Here is a 24,188-nt window from a genome sequence, read left to right as displayed (position 1 = left end):
AGTAAAAAAAAAATGTCTTCAACGTTAATAATATTCACAGACTCCCTCACAGGACTTGAACCCATGTCTCAAGAGTTGATTGCCAACACAAACTCTCTCGTGCACAACCTGGACACTGGCTGTGAGCTGGTGGAAGGTTATAATTGGCATTACAATTAACAAGACATCATTACCTTAGAAAGTTAAATTAGGCTTCCATTGAGAGGATGACGGTACTTGAACCCAGGTCTTCAGAGCCGATGACCAGCAGGCACACCAACACTGGGACACCATATATCACGTGGTCTGAGGTTATGATCAGTGGTTCAATTAGCATGACATTGTTAAATGTCCTCAAGTACATCATTATGACAAGGTACCATTGCTGTCCAGCAACTCCAGACCCACACTTCACACACACTCAGAAGCACTTGTTGCCAAAGGAACGTTTATTCATATCAAACGCTGGGATACATTAAATTATTAAATCTGTAAATCAGAGGTAAATTTGACACCAGCAGTTGTCATGGGTAAAAGCAGTGAACCAAGTGATAATTTATTACAAAAATACTGTACAGAACTGTAGAGCCAATGGAAACAATTAAGAGCTTGAGCTCTGGGTTAGCAAAATGCCTTACTGTCCCCTGTAGTCTTGCACACGGCTATACCTTGAACAAATCAGAACCCCCGGTCCATCGCCCTGAATCAATCAGAGCCTCAGATCTAATGCCCTCAACCAATCAGAACCTAAGATCTAATGCCCTCAACCAATCTTGCCGATTATTTGAGAGACATGCATCTGAAAAGGCAGAGATGCACAAAAGGCTGACATGAACCAAATGTCACTTGAACAATTAAAAGTATCTTTTCAAAAAATGGAAGGCTGAGTGGAAAAGCACTTGCCGACAATCATTGATAGAAAATATGAATAATGATTATAAATAATCACATCCAATACAATAAAAAAGTACAGCACAAAAGTGGTTTTACCTAAAGTTTAGCATTTTGATAAAATTCAAAATTGAATATTCCATGCCCTACAAGGTACATTTGGCAGGTGTAATTTGGGAATTCATCACAAGTTAAGGTGCAAGCTTAAGTGCACTGCAATACAACGTAGCTTTGTAAAGCAAAGTGCAATTAGGCCTATGAAAGGCATTGCTACAAAAATGACAGTAACATTGCGGCTCCCATTTTCAACATTGTATTTAGCAGGACAGATATTTTGAAAACGTCTGCCCAAACTTCAGTTTCTTGAGTATTTGTTTAGCATAAACAAACCTATAACCGGCGAAGGCAGAACCATAAATTAACTGGACGTCACAATTGAACACAGAAAAAGGCTGTGTGTTTGCATGAGTATCTGCCAAAAAGCAGTGCAGTCATAACGTGGCGAAGTCAAGTTGGGTGAATGAATATTAATATTCATGAGGGAATGGTCGGGTGTGCACTTTCTGGTCAGTAGACCAGGTACTTGAATTCTGAGTAGATGAGAGGAAACAGAACGGTACAGGCCCGGTACAGGATGACTCCACTCTTCACCAGGGCCCGCGGTTTGGTGATCCAGGACTCCGACTTGAAGTTGACGTAGATCGCAAACATGGCTACGGCGAAGAAGTGGCCAATCAGGGTTAGAGGCTTGGGAGACAACCTGGTCAAAACATAGAAGATTCACACATTGAAGGTTCCTTACAATGATAATGACATTGATCGTATTCAGTCACAGAATATCGATATTTGACATTGATAGTGCTTTGAAACATTGTTATGAGGAAAATATGGCAGTGGGCGCGACTACGAAGAAGAGGTTATGAAGAGGAAAACTTAAGAATGAACACATCAGTATTATTGGATGCTTACACAGATAGAAGTCCAATAGGCCCAGCAACACACTCGCCCCCAAGCTGGAAGTACTGGAAGCAAGCCTTCCTCAGCTCATGAAGAGAGTCTAGTAAACAGAAAACCAACAAGGAAGTTATTCTTATCAGGCTCAATATTAACAGTTCTCCAAATTCATGGTCTTGTTTTGACATAATCATCTCACAATATTTTTTCCAGATCGTTTTTTCAAATAAGGCACCTGATTGGCTGCTGCACTACTATTGTTGGACACCGGTAGTGAATGAGGTGTCATATCCCCCACGCACAAAGATTAAATAAAAGCAACCATCTTAGATACCCATCATTCCCTTGGATGGGTTGATCCCGCCGGCTATATGCAGATACTGACCGTCGGTTGCTGCAAACAGCTCGTAGAGCGCCTGGGCCAACACGTTCACCACAAAGGAATGTGATGACTTGCGTTCCCAGTGGAATTTTTTCTTTGCCTATTGAGGATAAACGAAAAAAGAGTTCAGTGTTATATCACTTGTTGTTCGGCCATCACTCACCACGGGCCCAGGGGATGAATGGCGACATGGCATATTTGATGCGACGTACATCCCATAATTAGATGGGCTGCTTCTCGCTCCCACACAACAGGGATGTGCCACATTCCGGCAGCGACAAGGGAATGCCGTGCAGCCACATTGCAATGAAAACCTTATTGACCCGAATTTAAGGCCAGGAATTGTTCCTCGAAATGTTTCTGAACAAGTTGGGTTGTTTAATATTCAGAGTCTAGATTTCTAAATGTCAATAGATACATTCACTCCTTCCTGGTAATAAATAACTTTCATTTGACCAACTCCATCTGATTCTATGCTGCTTTCCTTTCCCCATAAGAGATGGGCTGTAGCAGTTACCTTTTTCTGAGAGCAAGTGTTTTTGTTTAGTCTCTACTCTACTTGCAAACAAGTAGACCTTGTTTGCGAGCAAGGAGATTAATGTGTGCTCGCACAACTTAATAGTGGCATAAGTTAGTTGACAGCCAATTGCCGTCACTGTAAATTGCTTAAGTTCCACACAAACTCTTGGATCCTGGATCCTGGAGTGTTTTAATCCTGGATCGAGAGTGTTTTAATTATCATGATTTTCAAGTAAAAGGACTTTCTTTATAAAAAACAGATTTGATCTTGGGAAATTCTCAAAAAATGTTCATCTTATATTCGGGTCACTACGGTAATATGACAACATCGTTCAGGCCATCCCGGCCGACTGAATGAGTTGTGTCCTGTACCTGCAGCATGACCCTGTCGTCATAGAGATCGGGGATGTCCCGCAGACTCCTCCTCCAGATCTGGACATCATTGAGAGCCACGCTCATCCCCCCCCCTGTGAGCGGGTGTCTCATGTTGTAGGCGTCGCCCAGCAGAAGGACCCCTGAGGAGGACAAAGAGATGCTTGCAATATAATACCTGGGATTTCGCTTTGTGTTTATTTGCCCTTAGGTTTCAACATTGAGGATAATGTGTGGAAAATGTTTACGGCAAACATGGGTATTTATGTTGATCCTATTGATTTATTTTAAGGAAGAACCTGTCCGGGGAATCAATCCATCGTAAGCGTCTCCCTTGGCTTCACTTAAAACATTCGTTACCAATATAATTTGTAAAAAAAACTTTGTTGTGCCGATTCTGAGCCTATGAGTAATTCAGTGTACATGCCTGCCACAAAGGTAAGCAACAGCATGTTCTGTCCGTGTGATAAGACATTTTGAAAGGTTCTTGCTGGTGATTGACTGTCATTTTTTCCACAAAAACCGTACTGACCAGCGCACATTGATTCCCAAAGATGTTAATTTTGTTAGGAAGGTTTTGAAAGAAAGAAAACCTTTAAGAAAAACCTAACCCCCTTACTTTGAAAAAAATAATATATATACACATAGAAATCCATACAAATAACTAAAACCTATGTTATGTAAGATCGGTATGATTGAAGAGAGAAATCTCCTGAGACCCTATCTGCATGTTGGGGATCCCAACATGTGGTCGGGACCCCCGGCTGAGAAGCCCTGCTTAAGGTAAGAGTCAGAGACTCATACAGCGTTGCCCCTTTAGTACCTGGCTTGTTGACCGGGGAGGGCGGGAGGAAGCTGGCAGGCATGGACCTGAGGCGGTCGTTCTGTAAGGCCCCCATGAAAGGCTCCTTTATGTGCTCTGGGAAAGAGTGATGTAGACAGAGAGAAAGAGAGAGCAATACAGAAAATCATTTCACTCACTCAGCTTGGCCTTAGTAGATGGATTTTTCTAGCGTGCCTGCCGAGCACATACACACACAGGGGGGAAAATGTCTTTGGTTTTGGAGACAAATGTATTGATCCGCCAACGTGCTAGATTAAGGTTTGCAGAGGCTGGTGATGCGATGTCCTCTCATAAAGTTGTGATGTCAAATGCTTCCTTTGCAACTTCCTGGATACTACACAATACTGTGTGTATCACTATTTTAACATCCAAATCTCTGGGCGTGTGCTATTGTATCACTCACAACTTTACCTTTAGAACAGAAGAATTTAAAAACGTCTTCCATAATATACTTTTTAACCACCAAGATCTTTTTCAAACTGCTTGAAGACAAAGACTTGATCTCCTTAAAGAGTGACCACATAGCAGATGGTCCTCGTGCGATCTCAGGAGGAGCTGTTGGCATGGTTACCTGGTAACCCTGGGTACACGCGCTCAGCCATGTACTCTGTGAGGTTGCGGGGCATCTCTCCCCTGATGTCCACCAGCACTCTGGTGTCACTGGACGATATCTGGTAGATGAGGACAGGGCTTGGGTTGCCCAGGACCAGCTCAGCATGGTTGGCTTTGAACTGTGGACAATCCTGGAGGGGAGGGGAAGATAGATCCTTTAGATAAAAAGGATCTCTGATTTTGTTTACACTAGTAACGTCCCTCATTAGAATATAACCATATAGCTCATCGTCATCATCATCCGCTTATCCGGGGTCGGGTCGCGACCCTAAACCTAACCCTAGCCCTGATGTATACACATATAATACACGCAATTAACTGCTTTGTATTTCTCTACGGTCTACACCACAGTAATAAACTCCAGGGATTGTAACGAGCTACAATGACTCAAATGTTGAAAAAACAGTTCGGATTTAAATCAACAGTCCAACAGACTGCATTGAATATAATTCAGTTTGTCAAAATAAAATCAGGTGTATTAATAGCCGTGTCACGGTGGGCGCTTGCTGTTCAAAAGATGTCCAATTAAAGTGAGCCAAGGAATCCCTGCATGAGGCTGATGGAGTCGCTCAGGAGAGTTAAAGAACCATGTACCTTCATGATGCAGCCCACGAAATGGGAGGATATTTGTGCCTTCCCTGACACAAGACTTTTCCTGAATTTGGAGAAGCATCCATCAGCCACCACCGTCAGCCCGGCATGGATTTCCTGGAAGGCAAACCACCAACAGTTCTCCACGTTATGTATCCACTCCTAAGTGTTAGTTCACATGTAACAGGAGGATTGAACCGTAATGACCAGCGGGTTGCATGGAGCCGCATCGTCCTGAGTCTTACCATAGTTTCTCCTGTTAGCTTGTCCTTGTAGCGCACCCCTGTCACCCCGCCGTTGTGCTCCTGCAGACTGGTGACTGAGCCTTCGATGAAAGTGACGCTAGGGGGGAGTAAAGGTCAAGGTTACAAACGGTGTGCTCGCTGAATCCTCGTCTTTTTTGCATCGAAAAAAATATTGTCTTTGATCTTCTTAACCTTAACTATTGTACAAAATACAAACTTTACCACTACCTTGTTCACAAAACGTTAAACAGTGTGGCGCTCCCAACGGCCCCTGTTTAATAACAATGAATTCCAAAAAATGGCTTTATTTTTGCTGCTATTTTGTCTCCTTTCCCACGCTGAGCTCCTAACCAGCGGGCCGACGTCGGCCTCTACATGGGGTCCAGTGGGTGTGGGCTGTCAGTGTGTTTCCACTCACTTGGGCTCGGCCTGGGCAGCCCTCCGGAGGCCCATGATGAAGCGGCCGTGGTGGAAGGCCCTGCCACACAGGATCTTCTCATCCTGCTGGGGGTAAGGGATCTCCACCTCTGTGTTGGTCTCCTGGTCATGGATCACGTAACCCTTCACCACATGGGCGTCCAGACCCTCCACAGTATCTACAGCAGGGAGGAGGAGGAGGAGGAAGAGGTGGTTGAGGAGGCATAACCGAGAGACACGAGGGTAAGGGTTTGGTTTCCCGTCATCTATTTATTATTCATGCCGGATCTGCTCTCATTTCACACCGAAGTGACGCATGAAGGGTTCCGTAATGTTTTATTTAAGCTAGGAGAGCACCGCACTGTCGTTGCCAACCAAGGCAACTTGCATTTTTAAACATCGGGTGTTTTTTGTATTGACATTTTCCTTAACGAAAAAATGAAAAACATTTCGACTAGTCAGTTAAAAGTCGAAAATAATAAAAGTAAACAAGCAGACCAGGAGTTACTCCCACTTAGAGGACCTCTGAGAGCCCCCCAGTACTGACCTTCCAGACCCAGCTCCTGAAGAGCTTTGAGCCCCCCCGGCTGGAGCAGCTCTCCTACTATCCGGTCCGGTTCCTGGAGGTCCCTCTCGATCACCGTGACGCTTCGGCCGTCCCGGGCCAGCACAGCCGCCATGGCGGAACCTAGGACCCCCGCTCCCACGATCACTATGTCCGGTTCCTCCGGCTCAGCGGACGCCCCGCTGTCTGGGTCCCGGCGCGTCTGTGGTGTCGCCTCTTTTCTTCGACGCCCGCTCTATAAAAAATGGTATCACATTTTTAATTACATTTGTAAAGTTTATTTTTACTAAATAAAACGAAAGCATATTGAAGTTTTTTTATACAGTCTATGATTCAAGTCTTAATTTTTTTAATAACCAAGCAGTTGAAGAATAATAAAGGAAGGTAGCCTACTAAACTCAGATAATATTATCAATAATTATAATAAAGCTTAAATACATACATGGATGACTTAACCATAGGATTACACACTATTTTTTCTATTTTAATTATACTAGTCATAATGATGACTAGTGGGAATGTTTAATGTTATGGTTTTTGACTGCCATCTGAAAGGCTAGGGTAGGTTTATGCCTTATATGGCCATCCTAGAACAAGCTGCCCGACTCCTTACCTGCTTATACGACTTGTAGTAATATCTAAATAACACAAAAACAGGCTACAAACTGCAAATTGCAGTGGATAAAGCGTCGAGTTGATACTGAATATGAGAAACCTTTGACTAAACCTATAGTAGGCATGCAAATTAACAATGGTTAGACCAAACGTACTTTGTAAATTAAAAAAGATCTTCGCTCAAGATAAAAGGTAAGTCTCTTACCTTTTTACACGGTACCTCTTCATTACTGTCCTTCACTTTTGATGATTTCGGGATAAAATTACTTATCAGTGGCAATGAAGAGAGAAAATCCAGCGGAAGGTCTAGAAACCGAGACAACCTGAGGGTTTTCTTCTTATTATACCTTGTGTATAGTAGCACAAGTCCGAAAAAAAGAGATAGCGCTATGGCAATTGCAAGCTCTTTATGAGCATAATCGAGAACAGCACCGCATTTTTTGTAAATGTAAGTAAAGCTCGCTATTCCCAGGAAGGTCCACATTGTGTCAAAAACAACTATTTTGGATACATTAAAATGTATAAATGCAAGGTAAAGGTTGCTAGACTAAAAAAAGATTATCTAAATCCAGTAGTGAGTAACAATATTAAAGAATCATTCCTTGATTTTGGTGTGACCTGCCCAGTGCACAGAGCCAGACCCAAACAAACCTCGCTCGGACCAGCATCATTTAGGAACCTGTGAACAGTCAATGGAATATATTATGCAAATTAGGAAGCCGGCCAAATTTGGATTTGATGCTTTGTATCTCCCACCTTCTCCACACACTCACCGTCCAATTACAGACGACGTGTTAGTGAGCAGAGCTCACGCTATCCTCGGATAGGACGGCGCTATTGGCAGCGGGAAAACCCCCGGCCACTGATTGGACAGCTGGCGGACCGGCTAGTAGTATGATGTGACGTCACCGTCAAAGTGCAGGTTTCATACAGTGAAACAACACTTTGCCATGATGTAACATGAAAACTTCACAAGTTTAGCCTTTGTGTCTTACTTATATTTAATGTTAGCAAATGATACTTTTGTCAGTTCGACAGGATGTCTTATCTTTTATTATCTATGTATTATGTCCATTTGAAAACCTAAAAAACGATTAAAAAATGTATATGTAGGGCTAATATACATGATATGTAACACTGTTCTGTGCGATGTTAAGCAGTTTCAGTTTGTTTCGTCATCTCTTTATTCCTGCAATGCAGTGGGGAATACTAAGAACAATATGTGTAACTGGGCTCAACCCAGCCCCCCAGTTGACATCCACTGTGCACCATATCCTGCATCTAGCCTACCAGACTAAACAATCATTCTGCGATTACCAAGTGAAAGAAATACTATAGCATAATCCATGGTTAAGTCAACTGCATAAAACGGGACACAAAAGGGCAATTGTCTACTGAATACTTTATACTGGAATATATGTCCAGTTTACAAACAGTATAATACCAATATTAAATATACTGGTTAAAGATGGATTCATATTTTTCTTGCTTCCCAGATGTGACTTTTGGTTCCCCGTTCTGTTTGATGTAAGCCTGGTGATAAGACAACACAACACGATAAGTAGCATTAGTTCTGGAATGATTAATAGAGTATAATGTTATACAGGGTGTAATGTGTTGACAGAGGACCTCAGGGCCCGCCCCTCACCTCCATGTCCTCTAGAGTGGCAGTGCCCTCCTCCACTCTCTGTCCGAGGCCCTGGGCGAAGCTGGAGTAGCGCTCCTGTCGAGTTAGCACGTTAGCGCATTATCTCTTTAGCGGTGGATGACATAACATAAGTCACGGGCAACAGAAATCCATAATTTGCTATAATTGTAATATACTACTAGGTATATACATCTCAAAGTCAGCTGATAAACTCGGTCTTGGAAAGACAGGCAAATTCCGTATATTCAGAACATGCCCGGACAATCCTGAGTCTTTCCAAGACTGAACTAACGACTGACATTGAGATGTATATTAATTAACTTAATAAACCTAATAAACTAGTCATAAATAAATAACATATGTAATGGTTATTTAACATGTTTCAAATCCTGTCATCCCGTTACTAAGGTAACGGGAGGATAACATCAACGGCGTTGGTACCTTCACCATGCCAGGGAGGAGGCCGTCCTCCGTGAGGCGCACGGCGTTGCGCAGGCCCCTGGCGAAGGCATCCATGGCCCCGATGTGAGCGATGAACAGGTCCTCCAGGTCCGTGGACTCTCGCCGCACCTTGGCGTCAAAGTTGAGCCCTCCGGGTTGCAGGCCGCCTTGTTCAATGATCGCCTGGACCCCAGGGAGAGCAAGAGACCCTTTTCACAGAGGTGTCATCACAAGACAACCACAGGGGTCGCTCGTTACACTAATTAGAGGTCTGCTACTGTAATGCATCGACATATTAGACACGCATTGGGAACAGGGAATGGAGCTGCGGTTCTTTTGGATAAAGTATGGCGTTTACATTTCTCAACTGATTTCAATAAGGTGTGTATTCATATTATATCATATGACATATATTTTATATAAAAAATATATATTTTATATGCTTTTTTAAATTTCTTATACACATCGATCGTAAATCCTTGAATAAACAAGAACAATTTAAATCAGTTGCGAAATGATAACGTTCTACTGCTTTTCATCCCCTCTGAAGCTGAAAATGAACTGAGAGGTTCCAGACTTATACGCATTCACTAATTGGTCTGGCGATGTCAGGCTAGCAAATGATGCCTTACCCACCTGAAACAACAGGACTGCACTGTGAACTTATCAGCATCCAACCGCTCTGGGTTCTTTCTCCTTATCAAATGCCTTGTCTCACCTTCATGACCAGTGTGGTGTTTTTGGTGTCCATAGGGAACTGGTCTGTGTCCCAGCCCAGGTCTGGGCTGCCTGTATTAGAGTCAACCGAACCCAGCATGCCAAAACTGGTCCACATGGAAGCAGAAAGGGAAGAGAAACAGCCAACAGGGCGTTAAAACGAAAATGCTGATTGCTTTTGTAGGCATATATTAAAACCCAATGAAAAATAAATGTATGCAGTTTCTCTGGTTTACGTTAAATAGATCCAAAAAATATAGACGTTTTATTTTGCCACCAAATGAATACCATGTGGTGGAAGAGGACCGCTTACGCATATAAAATAAGTTCATTGGTCTATTTGAGGCAAGTTGACCAATTTTGCGTTTGTTGACTGTTTCTGGGCAACCATTCAGTGCAGCCGAGACATTTTGTGGGGACAATAAAAGGGCATCTTACGCAGAGGCCATGACGATGTCATGTTCATAAGAGTGGCCCGCCAAGGTGGTGTGGTTGGGCTCAATGTTCAGCTTGAAGTGGTCGTCCAGTCCATAGTGTTTCAGGAATCCTATGACACTCATGGCATCTTGGTGAAAAGAACAAACATAGAATGCTTTAGGCCATGTTTATTTCTGATTGCATGTGAGCTGCTATCAGTAAATGTGTCTTCTTGCTTTTGTATATGGAGCAGCCGTACCGTAGTCATATTGGTGCTTGCAAGGCTCTTTGGGCTTCGGCTCAATCAGGAACTGACACTTAAGTCCAATCTTTTCTTTGTACCCTGAGAACAATATCACCGTGGCACAGGACAGGTGCATTGCCCAAATGCATGAATGACAATATTACGCAATTTACGCAGAATATGATCTGATTATTCCCAATACTTACTGACAGCCATTTTGAAGAAGTTGGCCATGTGCTTCAGCTCTGCGGCTACGTCCGTGTTGAGAAGGGAATAGAAGCCTTCACGGCCTCCCCAAAATACTGAAATTATGAAAAGTGTTTGAGTGAATAACATTTTTCCATTGAAAATTTAGAACAAAGAAAAATGAGTTCAGTGTGTTGTGTTGTGTGCTTAATCTACCGAAATTCTCTGCTCCCAGCTTTTTGGCAACGTCCAGGCCTTTCTTCAACTGTGCCCCCGCATATGCCAAAACATGACTGTCAGGGTTGGTGGCCGCACCATTCATGTACCTGTCAAACAATTGCATACTCAATGTCAATTTTTAACCTATAGATGGCCATTTTCTGTCCTTTTTTTTTTTTTTTTAACATCTCTAGCTATGTTTTAAATCTTTGTGCATTAAAGTTAGGATTTGGACCCGGAGTATCACTCCACTACTATGTAACCCACTACAGCACTGCCCCAGCTGGTGAGTGTCTTCAACCCCAGCTGACCTCGGGTGAGCGAACAGGTTGCAGGTGACCCACAGCACCTGCACCCCGGTCTGGGCCTGCAGCTGCAGGGCCAGGTCTGTCAGCTGGTCCAGGTTCCTGTTGCTCTCCTCCAGAGTGGATCCCTCGGGGGCCATGTCCCTGCAGGGGGGAAACATGGGTCCTCCTCACCACAGGCATCAGAATGTGATGGGCCATTGCCATTGAATTATCAAATAAATCGTTTTTCCAAAGAATGATTTTAATTTAATTAACCCAGGAAGAGGGCTCACTCCCGGTCAATCAAACCGGGGTGTATAATAATAATAATAATAATAAGAAGAAGAAGAATATTGGTAGTTATAATGATGATGATCACAATATGAAATATAACTAAGCAAAAGGTTTTTGGTTGTCATCTTTACAAAAACTAATATTTTTGATATTCTTAGATGAAGTTGTGAATGCTCACAGAGGTATAATCCTCAGTATACACTAAGTCAATGAGGAAGCAACAATTGAACCCTTTTGCCTGCAGGCAGTGCCCAAGACAATTAGAAATATGCTATTCTAACCTCAATCCAAACAAAACCACAAATATAACAGATTTATCAATTACTTTACCTGTCATGAAAGGTGTAATACTTCACCTGTCAAAACAAAAAATCAAAAAGCACATGTGATGAGATGACATGATGACACGGTGACTCAGGAGGATATGCATAACTCACATTTACTCAAATTCAATGGTAGCCATTTCACTGACCCCTAGCTTGTTGAAGAACTCGAAGGCAGCATTGAGACGATTCCGGGCGGATTCCATTGGTGTTCCCTGGTTCCAGGGTCTATGCAGGGTTTGGGAACCAAAAGGGTCCGCACCTGATGGAGAAAAGAGAACCGTCAGATCGCTGGAATTAAATAAGCTTCAGATTGGGTGTAATGCTTTGGCCTGATGGAGCAATACTATGTACACACACACACACACACACACACACACACACACACACACACACACACACACACACACACACACATGTATTGTGTGTGTGTGTGTGTGTGTGTGTGTGTGTGTGTGTGTGTGTGTGTGTGTGTGTGTGTGTGTGTGTGTGTGTGTGTGTGTGTACCAATTCCACAGAAGGTATGCCAGTAACAGACTGAGAATCTCAACCAGTCTTCCATCTTTCTGCCCAGCAGCACCTGAACAGAATAAACCAGGAGTACTGTATGTCGACACATTTCAATAGTAAGTGTAAGGTGTTTATATTTCAATGTTTACATAAGCTGTGATGCCCCCTACCTCTTCAGCATTGTATTGCTTAAAGCACATGACGTCATGAGGTCCAGCACTAGGCAAGTAAGGGATTTTGGAAATACCTGCGTGAGACAGTCACATATTCAAATTATTTTAAAGCAATGAAAGTGGATAACTTGTATAAAATACACAACATTAAACATGCAAGGGATAACAGACAGTAGGAAAGGGAGGGGACAGAGTCCAATAACGCCATATGTTTTCATTTCAATCGCTCTGCAAAAAGGACTTTCTGCAGAAAATGCCTACCCAGATAGACATTAAAAGGAAGTCTTTTCACAATGTCGCAGTTTATCGGTGGATAAGGCTATTACCCTTGAAATATTCCTTTTCGGTTGCCATGTTAATCTGCGTAACTTCGAAGTAATGTTGTGGAGTTGTGCGCGCTAGTTATCGTCTTCCTCGGAAACCAAAGCTGCAATACTGTCCGCAGCCACCTGGTGTCACTAAGCGCATCCTGTTTACAAAGTGCCACACAGTTTCTGACTTAATCAGGAAAGAATGTCAATATCAACCTTTGCACATTTGTTACGTTAGAAATGAGTAGTCGGTTCATTGGAATTTTTAGAGGAAGGATAATAAACCACAAAATGTGATGCAAGTATAGAGTACACATATTAAGTAATGCATGTTTAACATGTTTATTTAAATTACAATGATGCTTTACAAAATCGAACTGACAAAAAAACCAACACAAAAGTAGAAACAATAACAGGACACCCTACATACATTTCCATAAATAACACACACAACAATTTGTTAGAGCCTTTGGTCTGACACATGCCAGGTGAAAACAAACATTTACAGCAGAGAAAACCCCTGTGCACCATTAAAGCCCTATTGCAATTCTGCAGCACAGAACGCGCGCGCGCGCACACACACACACACACACACACACACACACACACACACACACACACACACACACACACACACACACACACACACACACACACACACACACACACACACACACACACACACACACACACACACACACACACACACAGCATTGCCTTCTCACAACTATGGAAGGATGTTTTGCATGGTTTCGGGACATGGGTCCCAGCATCAACTTAACTGCTGTTCCTCGCTTTGAACAATGCTTAAACATTTTGCATAAGATAAAGAACATTGAATGAAAGGCAAAACGTAACGACTAAATACCAGGCACTGTAGAGTGAGGCACTAAATAGAACCTTCAACACGACTGGTTTGGCCATGATGACATTTCACACACACGAGGGTGGAGTCGGGACCGTGTACTGAACTGAGGCGTTCTCGTCTTGGCGTGTGGGTGCCTCGTCCTCCTCGTCCACTCAGTTTTCATGACATCCATTTTACGTTTGTGACATCAGAACCCAAATGAAACAGGAAGAGAGGTCTGTGAATCGGATGATGTATGAAGCTACCGAGCACCTCCTTTAATCCCATGAACTGAAACTTATCAGTGGGCTTCTAGTTAGTGTGTCTTCATAGCAACGAAAACCGAGCTGTCCATGTGAATTCGTTTGAGGAGCTTCGTTCTTGCACACCAAGGAAGAAATGGAGCACAGCTCAGAAATGCTCTTCCTCCTTCCGGACTCCTGAAGTCTGTTATTCTACTGGGCACTTCTCAAAAACAGTTCAACAGTAGTTTGATAGTCTCCTTGCAGGGAACCGCTGAAAAAGCCTTCCTTTTCTGCGGAAAACACACAAGTCCTCCGCTCATCGACGCCCATAACTCTGTTCAACATTTATTTATGAACACTACATCATGTCCTGGTCTGTGTGTCCTTTATCCCCCACTCTCCTTCTTCCAACCGACCGAGCAGAAGGAAGATGCTCTGCTATGACGCGGAGGAGTCCCCCTGGCTGAGGTCCATCTCCCGCTCCTCGCCTTGCTTCTGTTTCTTCTTCCTCTTCCTCTTCCTCAGCCTCTGGCCCGCGTCGCATGGCTTGCAGACGCAGCAGAGGATGCACGGAGACACGAGCAGCAGGAGAGGAGACGTCACCAGTGCGATGAGGCTCACTCCCACCAGGATCCCCACCACCTGCAATGGATGACATTCATACGAGCGAGGGGGTTATATCAGCCCGGGGGGGCTCAATGTAGCACTGTCTCACGCATGCACAGGAAGCTAAAACCAGGTGCGAATAGATCATTGTTGCCCGAAATGCCATAATGAAAAAATGTTATAAATAAAAATGTACACATGCAGGCGAACGCGGTGATTGCTGCCGATTATTGGTTAGACGCACAAGTAAAACCATCATATTATCCAATCGTAGAAACGGAAATGGGTCACTCCTTTCATAAACACAAAGATTTATACAATGCCTCCAAAAGGTATTTTCTAATCGAGTATCCTGGAGGAAGCGTAAGTGGGAAAACAAAGGAATTTGAGAGAAGCGGATTACAAACACTTTATAGGTCCAGTTTGTTGAATGAGTAGTCAAGTATTCTGGCTAACCAGTTGAGGTCTTATAAACATTTACCCTTATAAAAAGGAGGACTACGAGGATAGTAGAGTATACGTAGTCAAGGAAACGATAAAAACGGATTTGGTCAACAGCTGACGTCTTCCCAAAGCACTTATTCCAGACTGGGTTTACTTTAATGAGTAGCACTTTTTGTGTGGTAGGACACAAGAGAATTGCTCTCTCTAAATGCGAGTATGCTGAAGTTGAAACAGAAAACACTGAACAATTCAAAAGCCAATGCTAACTTATACATTATCTTACTTCTATGTCCTTAGTTGATATAGCAGGTTAGAGCAACCACAAATACATTCCTTAAGATCTCAGTGATTTGGTGTGATCACTTAACAGGGACAAAGCTACAGGCGGCTAACAATACAAGACATGGGACCACATCACACGCTGTTCTGTTGTCCGTCAACACAACCCGGTGGCCTCACGGCAGTGAGGCATGCTGGGAGGAGGTCTCACCTGTGTTCTGTTCCACATGACTGATGCCCTGGAGTGGCCCAGCTTGTTTCTGCATGGCCCCTTGTCATAGTGCCGCAGGAAGATGTCTCCCTGCAGTTTCAAAATAAAAGACAACGCGTCCAGGATGAGATGGAGTGGGCCTGACTTTGGCTTGAGGTGTTTAATATCAACCTGAAACTGATGTATTGTTATGTAACGTGGTACGCAGTTAATAAAAAACTATAAGTTCCCTGAATTTGGATGTAAAAGCAGAATGAAATTCACCTTAGACTGACATGTCCCACATGATGTAGTCATCATTTGCCAATACTTTGATATGATTGAGTGATGATAATCTTGATCATAAAGACATAATTATAACAGACCAAAAAAAATCCCCATAAAATTGCATCTCGATTACAGTATTTGCAAACTGTACGACCAAAATGTTGAGAGGAAGCGTAACGAGCAGGCGCGAGACTCACGTCCAGGTTCTGCAGGCAGTACCAGCAGAAGGTGTGCTTGCAGCTCTTGCATAACATCTGGGCACAGCCCTGGTTCCTCTCGATGTAGATGTCGCACATGGGACACTGCTTTATGGCCGCGTCACAGTCGCTGCTGGAGCGCTCCCTGGGGGGCCGGAGAGGGGATGAGTACTACACGATACGAACAGCGTGTGTGCGCTAACACACAGAAGGCCTAGCTGGGGTGGGAGGGGACCTACCTGCTCTTGGGGGAGGAGGAAGCAGACATGATGGGTTCAGTCTCGGAGCAGCTGTGGTCGTGGCCCCCCCAGGGCCCCCGGCAGGTGGAGCAGAAGACGGTCTGGCAGGTGGGGCAGGGCACAGAGGTGGGCACGCCCTCTGTGGTGCTGGGGCTCAGGCTGCACACGGCCTGGCACTCCAGAACCGGACACCAGGCCCTGCTGGGGTCTAGCTTCACCCCTGAGAGAGACACAGACAGACACACACACACGCAGTTGTTTTTAAAAACGGGAAAAACCCACAAAAAAAATAAGGACTTTACTCTTTTCCCATTGGCAATAGACGAGTATGCCTTACTGTTTATTTGAAGTCCAATATCGTATGTAGGTGTGATTTATGGCCTGCCTGAACAATAACCGTTTGTGGATATACAGTGTTTTATTACTCGACTATAGGAAAGAGCAATATAGCCAAGGTAAACAAACAATGAAATATAATTCTGAAATGTCGAGACAAGGGATTTGAGTCTCAACCGGATTTTCCGGTCCCTCAAGTACACTGCTACTGCCACTTGTAGACAGATATGCAATGCCATTCCTCAGCAGAAAAAAAGGCCATGTTTAAACCATACAACAACCAAGCTGGAGGTCAATGTAGTATTCATGTATAGATGTCTAGTGGTTGATTTATTATTTTGGCATTTATGTTGCAGCCTTCCAGCCATTGGTCTAATGTTAGGGCTATCGATGGCTGGTTTGGACAGGACATAGACCGCTATTGGTCACCGTCCTTCTTATGCCGACACCTACCTCTCTCAAACTTCAGACGCTGGTACAGCTCCAATTGTTCGCCGGTGACCAAACTAGCGATCTGCAATCAGAGAGCAGAAAATGTAATAATTGTAATAAAGTTGGCCAGAGAGCCGTGTTCTTTATGTAGCAAAAAAGCTATTTGCTAAACAGCATTAGCCAATGTTTGTTTAGAAGATGCTTTTATCCAAAGCCACGCATTTAAGATGCATCACGTCATCAAGGAGCAGGTAGTGGCTAGGCATCACTGGGAGCCAAATACCCAGTATCCACTAGAGTCTAGACTATCCAAAAATAGTCTTTCCTAAGTTCGGTGAAGGCTTTAGAGGGCCAAATGTTAATATACTATGATAAAAATATTGCTTCCACTATGGGTAAATAGATTGTCAAGAAATTACATATGCATTTATTTGGTAAAAAGACATCTCTGGTTCGAGATAGGCAATGGAAATTCAGTCCATAATAAATGCAGTGGATTTTGCCTCTGCAGCACTGCTCCAAGTAAACACCCGCAGGTATTCCCCCTCTCAAATATCTCTTCTGAGGCCAAGAGATGCCACAACATTTAGTTTAACCTTCAAGTAGTGCAGTGCAAACCTTTTGAATTTCCTTTGGGGTTCCCTTGCCTTGTTGTCAAACAGTTATAGGTGTAGTAACCGCCAAACAAGTAAAAAACGGCGGGGGGGGGGGGAACTACTCCACAATTCATTCCCCCACACCTCAAAGATGAGGCGAGAAGAGAAGAAACTTGGTCCGCACACAACAAAACCTTTCAGTGCTTTTATTGGGAAATAACAGCTGTGCTCTTACAGGGTAGTCGTTTTCTGACTACAGAAGCTTGTTTTTAAAGCACACCCTCACCTCAGAATCCAGTAGAACTCCAGTCTTGTGACAGGCCATGTCTGGGCAGGTGACTGCTGCGCCCCCGCCTTCCATAACGGCCAGCCCTACATACTGCTGCAGACACTGGACCGGCACATAGGGAACATCAGCGGCATTAGGGGGATGGTGTTTGTGTGTGCATGTGTGTGTGTGTGTCTGTGTGTGTGTGTCTGTGCCTGTGTGCGCATGCTTCATACTGTCAAGCACAGCAATCTGATGATCTGTTGTGTAATACATTTGACCGTCTCGAGCTGCGGTCATGACAGAAAGTTGGATGTTGCCAAAGGAGGGACAGTTTTCAGGAACTCAACAGCCCCAATTTTTAATTCCTTCTGTCATCAGATTCACTGGAAAAGGTTTCTAGTGTTGATGTCATATCAAATACATGGGTTTTCCTTTTATCATCATTCAGAAGGAAAACAAACCCACAAAAATGTGAAGGAGTTCATAAATCCTCTGGCCTCCTGCGTATGTGACACCCAGCTTCCTAAACAATAGAAACCGCTGATAAGATGTTTAGTCTCACTTCCTGCATGCCTACGATGCTCTGGGTGGGTGTGTCCTTGTACTTTTGGAAAGACTTCCCACATTGTGGTTCAGATGTTATTGAACAAGGCATAGATATCAGTTGAACAAAGCAACATTGTATGACAGGGCATTTTCGGCTGAAATCCAGGCTTTACACTTTGCATAGATTGAATGATAGAATAGAATATGATAGAGTGGAGTAGGCTACAGAAAACAAATACCCATGTCACCTACCCCTAGTGGAACGTGCACAAAAGCAACAATTTAGCAGCCGAAAATGTACCAAGCATTTGTATGACATTATTTATATTGCTGATGAATAAAATGAAGTCAGATATAGATGTATGCCTGAGCATCCCCCCTTTTAAACACCAAGGCCCTGACAATATTAATATTGATGCTTACATAATAATGGCATAATATCAGTTCACAAGACATCTATAGTTTGGTGTCGGTGAAGGGGTACTCAAGTCCTACTGATGGGGCCGTTGGGGTGTATAATGCAGAAATGGGGTGCGTCAGATGGAGGTTTTAGAGGAGAGGGGGTAGAAGGGTACGGTATTGTACAGTAGGTCAGAGTAGAGCCCATGACATGAGGATAAGTTGGGTGAAAGAGAAATACAGTATGGTAAAGTAGGTGTGATGGTGGGTTAGGGTAGAGTGGGGCATGGGAGAGGGTAAAGTAGAGCATGCACCAGTAACACCGCCTACACCTGTGGGTACTAGCACTAGCCCTGTGGGTACTAACACTAGCCCTGTGGGTAATAGCACTAGCCCTGTGGGTGCTAGCACTAGCCCTGTGGGTACTAGCACTAGCCCTGTGGGTACTAACACTAGCCCTGTGGGTACTAGCACTAGCCCTGTGGGTGCTAGCACTAGCCCTGTGGGTACTAGCACTAGCCCTGTGGGTACTAACACTAGCCCTGTGGGTGCTAGCACTAGCCCTGTGGGTACTAACACTAGCCCTGTGGGTACTAGCACTAGCCCTGTGGGTGCTAGCAATACCCCTTTGGGTACTAACACTAGCCCTGTGGGTGCTAGCACTAGCCCTGTGGGTGCTAGCACTAGCCCTGTGGGTACTAGCACTAGCCCTGTGGGTGCTAACACTAGCCCTGTGGGTGCTAGCGCTAGCCCTGTGGGTACTAGCACTAGCCCTGTGGGTACTAACGCTAGCCCTGTGGGTGCTAGCACTAGCCCTGTGGGTACTAACACTAGCCCTGTGGGTGCTAGCACTAGCCCTGTGGGTACTAGCACTAGCCCTGTGGGTGCTAGCACTAGCCCTGTGGGTGCTAGCACTAGCCCTGTGGGTACTAGCACTAGCCCTGTGGGTACTAACACTAGCCCTGTGGGTGCTAGCACAAGCCCTGTGGGTACTAACACTAGCCCTGTGGGTACTAGCACTAGCCCTGTGGGTGCTAGCACTAGCCCTGTGGGTACTAACACTAGCCCTGTGGGTGCTAGCACTAGCCCTGTGGGTGCTAGCACTAGCCCTGTGGGTACTAGCACTAGCCCTGTGGGTGCTAACACTAGCCCTGTGGGTGCTAGCACTAGCCCTGTGGGTACTAGCACTAGCCCTGTGGGTACTAACGCTAGCCCTGTGGGTGCTAGCACTAGCCCTGTGGGTACTAACACTAGCCCTGTGGGTGCTAGCACTAGCCCTGTGGGTACTAGCACTACACCAGCTGAAGAGAGGTCACTACACGGGCTACCTAAAGGAAGCCTAAAGTGTATATTTTGCACATCAGGCGACCCCTAGGTGTTACACTGCCCCTGCTGACGCTGAGAGATTCCTTCCCCAATAACGGAAGAGCTTGTTACAAACAATAACAACACCGAGGCCTCGGCAGAGCCAACCCTAGAATTAATAGGCTTCTTATTTTGATGCAAAATATTGGTTTCTCGTCTAATGGTCTTGAACATGGTTCAAATACATGGCATGTTATAATCCTATAACAAAGAATGAAATCATTGTTGAATGCACATGCATGAGGAATAGAGTGATCTACTGTATTGGCAATACACCCACACGATGTCCCAGATAAAAGGTGGGGAATCGAGGGAAAACAAGTTTGCATTGATAACGAGTGATTTTTTCTTGGGTTAAAGCTCCCTTCCAGAACAGATGGCCGCCCTTACCTATTCCTTTTCCTTCCTCATAAGTCTCTGTAAAGTAATCTTTCTGAAATTAAATCATTAAAGTAAATAGGTCTTGGGGCTTATTTACGGGCTTGGACTAAAGTCATCCGTGTTTTCTCTTGTGCTTTACCACCCTCGCTTAAGTAGTCAAACCCAACAAACAAGCCAGACAGGTAACACAACATATAGACCTCGTCTCTACCATAGGGATTAGACTTGATACTGGAATGTTCATGGAATAGTTATAGTGAAACAGAGTCCCAAAGAGGTACAGGCTCTTACCCAACCATTAAAGAAGAACAAAACCCAGTATGCTTGAATGACATTTCTAGACAAAACAACAGATAGGACACGCTTTGGTCCAGCCTCTAAACAGGGGGATTTCCAGCCAGTGACTAGGGTATCTCCAGAAACCCTAGGATCCCGCCACAGTAGGCACTAGGGTGTGATATGGCGTTTGTACGTACGGCGGTGCAGAAGACACAGCTGCAGGCGTCCAGTCTGTGGGTGGCTGCCGGGGGGTGCTCGCTAAGGCACAGCTTGCAGTGGACGCCGGGGCTAGGCTGGGGGGGCGTGCCAGCGGGGCAGGGCTGGGGGGCCGTGCTACTGAGGCTGGGATGGGGGGGCGTCCCACCGGGGCTTGACTGTGGGGGCGTCCCTCCAGCCTCGGCTGTGACCAGGCTGGAGTCCCCTGTGGCTTGCTGGGCCGCGGCGGGACTCCCGGCAGACATGGTGGTGGTGGTGGTGGTGGTGGTGGTGGTGGTAGTGGTGGGGCGAGGCGGAGGTCGCTCAGTGCAGCCTGGAGCTGGTTGTGGGGGTTGATATCAGCCCCTCTGCTGGGGGACAAGGGCCTCCATGTTCCTGAGAGGAGAGAGTCATGCATTTTTAAGTTTCGTACATGTGATCTGTTCTCTAAATAAAAGGAACAGAAACGGTAGCTGCAACACCATACATAACAACCATCAACAAATACAAACAAATTGCCATCAAGCAAAAGTCAGTCACACCGCTCCTGGTGACGCGGTCACTTTCTACAGCGAAACAGACTCCAACATAATGAGTCCCATTAAAATGAACCTGCTCTCTTCTCTTCCTGAATTTCTGTGGACCAAAGGTGTGGTCGATGAAGACATAAGGTTATATAATTTGTTATTTATAACGGAAATATGTATTTTTTCTGCTCATATCGCCGTAAGAAAAATACACTAATGGGACGTTCTGGTGGTTCATCAGGAAAGAGCCATTAAGTCTCAAGGTTCACCTCACTTTTTCTTTCAAAATAAAAATTCCCAAATCCTCCCCATGGCAGCATATGACGGTATTTACCAAGTCTGCAGAGCCAGACTGTTGCTCAGCTCAAAATGACATCTCTTAGTAATCCAAAATGACAAAACAAAGAGCCCAGGTTGAATATTAATACGATGGCACCAGTTGACCAAATAGAGTAGTCAGGCTTGAGCAACCACGTTCTTTCTTTGTTTCTGTATCAGCTTCCCAACTGCTCTAAAAGGTGGCCGTTTGCTACACTTGTGTACAATCACTACTGGAACAGGAATAGACATTATGAAAATAAACCAGACCTATCACAAGGATCTAATCTAGCTGTAGCTCGTATAACCCCATTGCGTTGCAAAGTGCAACCACTTTTGTTTACAAAGTCAACATTAGTCAACACAACGGAATCATTTCCATATTGGAGCTGTGGTCGGTCTGTCTCTGTTGAGTTCAACAGCAAGACATCAACGTGTGCCAGGTGAATAGAGGATGTATCTGGCCTGATCTGGTGTCAAAGGGCTCCTGGTTGGGAGGTCAACCATATATGATCCTCTCTTTGGTTCTATCCAATCCCTGAAGGCATGAAGAATTATGAAACCATAATCTGGGATTGGAAAGGATTAGTATTGAAGAAACAGTGGGTTCCATATAAAACAGGATCGCCTAGGACTGACATTCCAGTGTGTTTTATCCTGACTGGCTCAGACATGCTGCATCACAGATTGTCACACACGCAGGATAGTTTTCCATTGCGTTGTTTAAAGGTTGCAGGCAACTTTTAATCGATATAGACACCAACTCTGTCCTAAATTTACATTGAGTGCTCATCAATTGTGCGTTATTGATTCTTGATGGAACATACGAGACAAATATGTCTTTACAAAACATATTAAGTAGCCAAACAGCGTACGATGTTTCTCTTGGGCCCGTTCATAGCCCTACCTCTCTAGATAGATTTTGGAAATCCTGTGTATAAATGTATGTCCCCAAATGTCCAACCGTGCTATCCTGCCCCTGTCATACGCGAGGGCTACGATGATAAACAATTAAAAACATTTCCGCGAATCTACCTCGACGGCGTATCCAAAAAGACTGACCCAGTTAGTGGTGCTTCCCCGACACTGGTCTGCTACGTTACCAGACGTTCAGCGATCACGATCGCCTTCTAATGCTGTTGTTGTCCCCCAGCACCCGCTTCGATCAAACGGAAAACACCTGACAACACGCAGGGAAGTCATGCGCCAAACACGCAGAGAAGACTCATGTCAATACGCAGGGAAGACGCATGTCAATCACGCAGGGAAGACGCATGTCAATCACCCAGGGAAGACACGCGGAACCAGGACAACGCAGTGAAGGCTGCTGCTGCTGCTGCTGCTGCTTACTGCATAAAAACGGCTAGACATACGGTGCTGGAAGAGAACAAACAGCACTTGTGTGTCTCCAGGATTTGTGTGCCTATGAGTTTACGTGCCCCTCAAATCAATTTACTTTCACGATCAGGAATATACCACCCAATCAAATACCAGCCCGCAGACAGGACTAGTGTTTAATGTAGCAAAGTGATGTTGGTCGAAACCAGACACGTCTGCATCCTCAAGGTTGCATAGACGTAGGGCTAGGTCAGAAAATGAAGTGGCGCATACACAAAATCCTTCAGACCCCAAGGGAAAACCGACATTGGGATTATATTGCATATGTGAGGAGGAAATGACACATTAAAGTAGCACAGAAGACAAAACCTACCTTGGTTGTTAAGCACTGTGTGTAGCTCTTCCCGGTTGCACAGCCGCAGTGCTTATACTATGACACAGACACATCTGTTGATAAAGGTCTACTGTACAGAGAATCCCTGCTGTTGCTGCGCTATGCCATTTGCTCCCGTCTTTCTTCTTGCTGGTTGAAAGGTTTTCAAATTGCCCATATTGTCGTTGGTATGAAAAATCAAAACCATTCGTAGCCTTTGTGTATTTGAACAGACATACGTGTCTGTTTATTCAGGTTTGCTCAGCGCCTGTGTTCCCTTCAGTGCTTTCCCAGGAAGCAATGTCTCGCATTGATTTCTCACGCAATAGCCTCCTTACTGCCCCCCTGCGTCGTTTCAGTGAATCTTCAACACATGGCGTCAACACAGCATAGGACATTTTTGTACTTCTCTTTTACCAGTGCACTCCGAATTAAACCGCTTGAAAGTATAATACATTGAACTACAATTTGTGATTTTTTTCCCCTCATAAACTCAAGGAGGTATCGATAGGCCAATTGCAAATGATATAACTCATGCCCTGTCGGCCCCGCCCCCCTGTTCACATGCGGGGAGGACACCGTCAAAACAAAGCACTGCATGTGGGCTACAAATTTTGAGGGATTGAACTCTACATGTTTGAGCAAAAGTCGGATTCCCTGTCTGAATCGGATACTGCTGTAGTACAACCACCAAGGCTGGTAAACTGCAGATAAATAATAAAAATAATAATCGCTACAAAA

The 24,188-nt window shown here is 44.6% G+C and overlaps 3 protein-coding genes across 6 annotated transcripts; all 3 read right to left on the bottom strand.

The window, feature by feature from the left end:
* Positions 1 to 407: 407 nt before the first annotated feature.
* sqlea (squalene epoxidase a) lies at positions 408 to 7,674 on the bottom strand. The gene is made up of 11 exons (XM_030370309.1): positions 7,192 to 7,674; positions 6,354 to 6,606; positions 5,808 to 5,985; positions 5,390 to 5,486; positions 5,148 to 5,261; positions 4,513 to 4,684; positions 3,921 to 4,016; positions 3,098 to 3,240; positions 2,210 to 2,306; positions 1,840 to 1,927; positions 408 to 1,630 (listed from the first exon to the last, which is right to left on the bottom strand). The coding sequence occupies exons 1-11, from the start codon at positions 7,468 to 7,470 to the stop codon at positions 1,438 to 1,440; spliced, it is 1,710 nt and encodes a 569-aa protein (XP_030226169.1). The 5' UTR covers positions 7,471 to 7,674; the 3' UTR covers positions 408 to 1,437.
* Positions 7,675 to 8,146: 472 nt separating this feature from the next.
* Positions 8,147 to 12,921, bottom strand: LOC115553783 (xylose isomerase). Of its 2 annotated transcripts, XM_030370310.1 has the most exons (14): positions 12,772 to 12,921; positions 12,443 to 12,519; positions 12,270 to 12,342; positions 11,912 to 12,024; positions 11,770 to 11,795; positions 11,170 to 11,307; positions 10,856 to 10,965; positions 10,660 to 10,755; positions 10,469 to 10,552; positions 10,231 to 10,357; positions 9,794 to 9,899; positions 9,076 to 9,258; positions 8,635 to 8,709; positions 8,147 to 8,519 (listed from the first exon to the last, which is right to left on the bottom strand). In XM_030370310.1, exons 1-14 carry the CDS (start codon positions 12,797 to 12,799, stop codon positions 8,436 to 8,438), a joined length of 1,320 nt encoding a protein of 439 aa, XP_030226170.1. In that variant the 5' UTR covers positions 12,800 to 12,921; the 3' UTR covers positions 8,147 to 8,435. The 2 variants fall into 2 exon arrangements, with proteins under 2 accessions (XP_030226170.1, XP_030226171.1); XM_030370311.1 differs by lacking the exon at positions 12,772 to 12,921 and having other exon boundaries at positions 12,270 to 12,365; positions 12,443 to 12,500.
* A 153-nt stretch (positions 12,922 to 13,074) lies between these two features.
* On the bottom strand, positions 13,075 to 23,903 carry rnf144b (ring finger protein 144B). 3 transcript variants are annotated; one of them, XM_030370312.1, is made up of 8 exons: positions 23,448 to 23,903; positions 20,894 to 21,287; positions 17,742 to 17,846; positions 16,881 to 16,941; positions 16,092 to 16,311; positions 15,853 to 15,997; positions 15,389 to 15,478; positions 13,075 to 14,490 (listed from the first exon to the last, which is right to left on the bottom strand). In XM_030370312.1, the coding sequence occupies exons 2-8, from the start codon at positions 21,155 to 21,157 to the stop codon at positions 14,287 to 14,289; spliced, it is 1,089 nt and encodes a 362-aa protein (XP_030226172.1). In that variant the 5' UTR covers positions 21,158 to 21,287; positions 23,448 to 23,903; the 3' UTR covers positions 13,075 to 14,286. The 3 variants fall into 3 exon arrangements, with proteins under 3 accessions (XP_030226172.1, XP_030226173.1, XP_030226174.1); XM_030370313.1 differs by lacking the exon at positions 23,448 to 23,903 and adding an exon at positions 22,799 to 22,973; XM_030370314.1 differs by lacking the exon at positions 23,448 to 23,903 and adding an exon at positions 22,772 to 22,790.
* Between the last annotated feature and the right edge of the window lie 285 nt (positions 23,904 to 24,188).

Source organism: Gadus morhua, chromosome 11, assembly GCF_902167405.1.
Source record: "Gadus morhua chromosome 11, gadMor3.0, whole genome shotgun sequence".
In the NCBI taxonomy this organism is placed as follows: domain Eukaryota; kingdom Metazoa; phylum Chordata; class Actinopteri; order Gadiformes; family Gadidae; genus Gadus; species Gadus morhua.
This window is presented reverse-complemented; position numbering and strand designations above follow the sequence as displayed.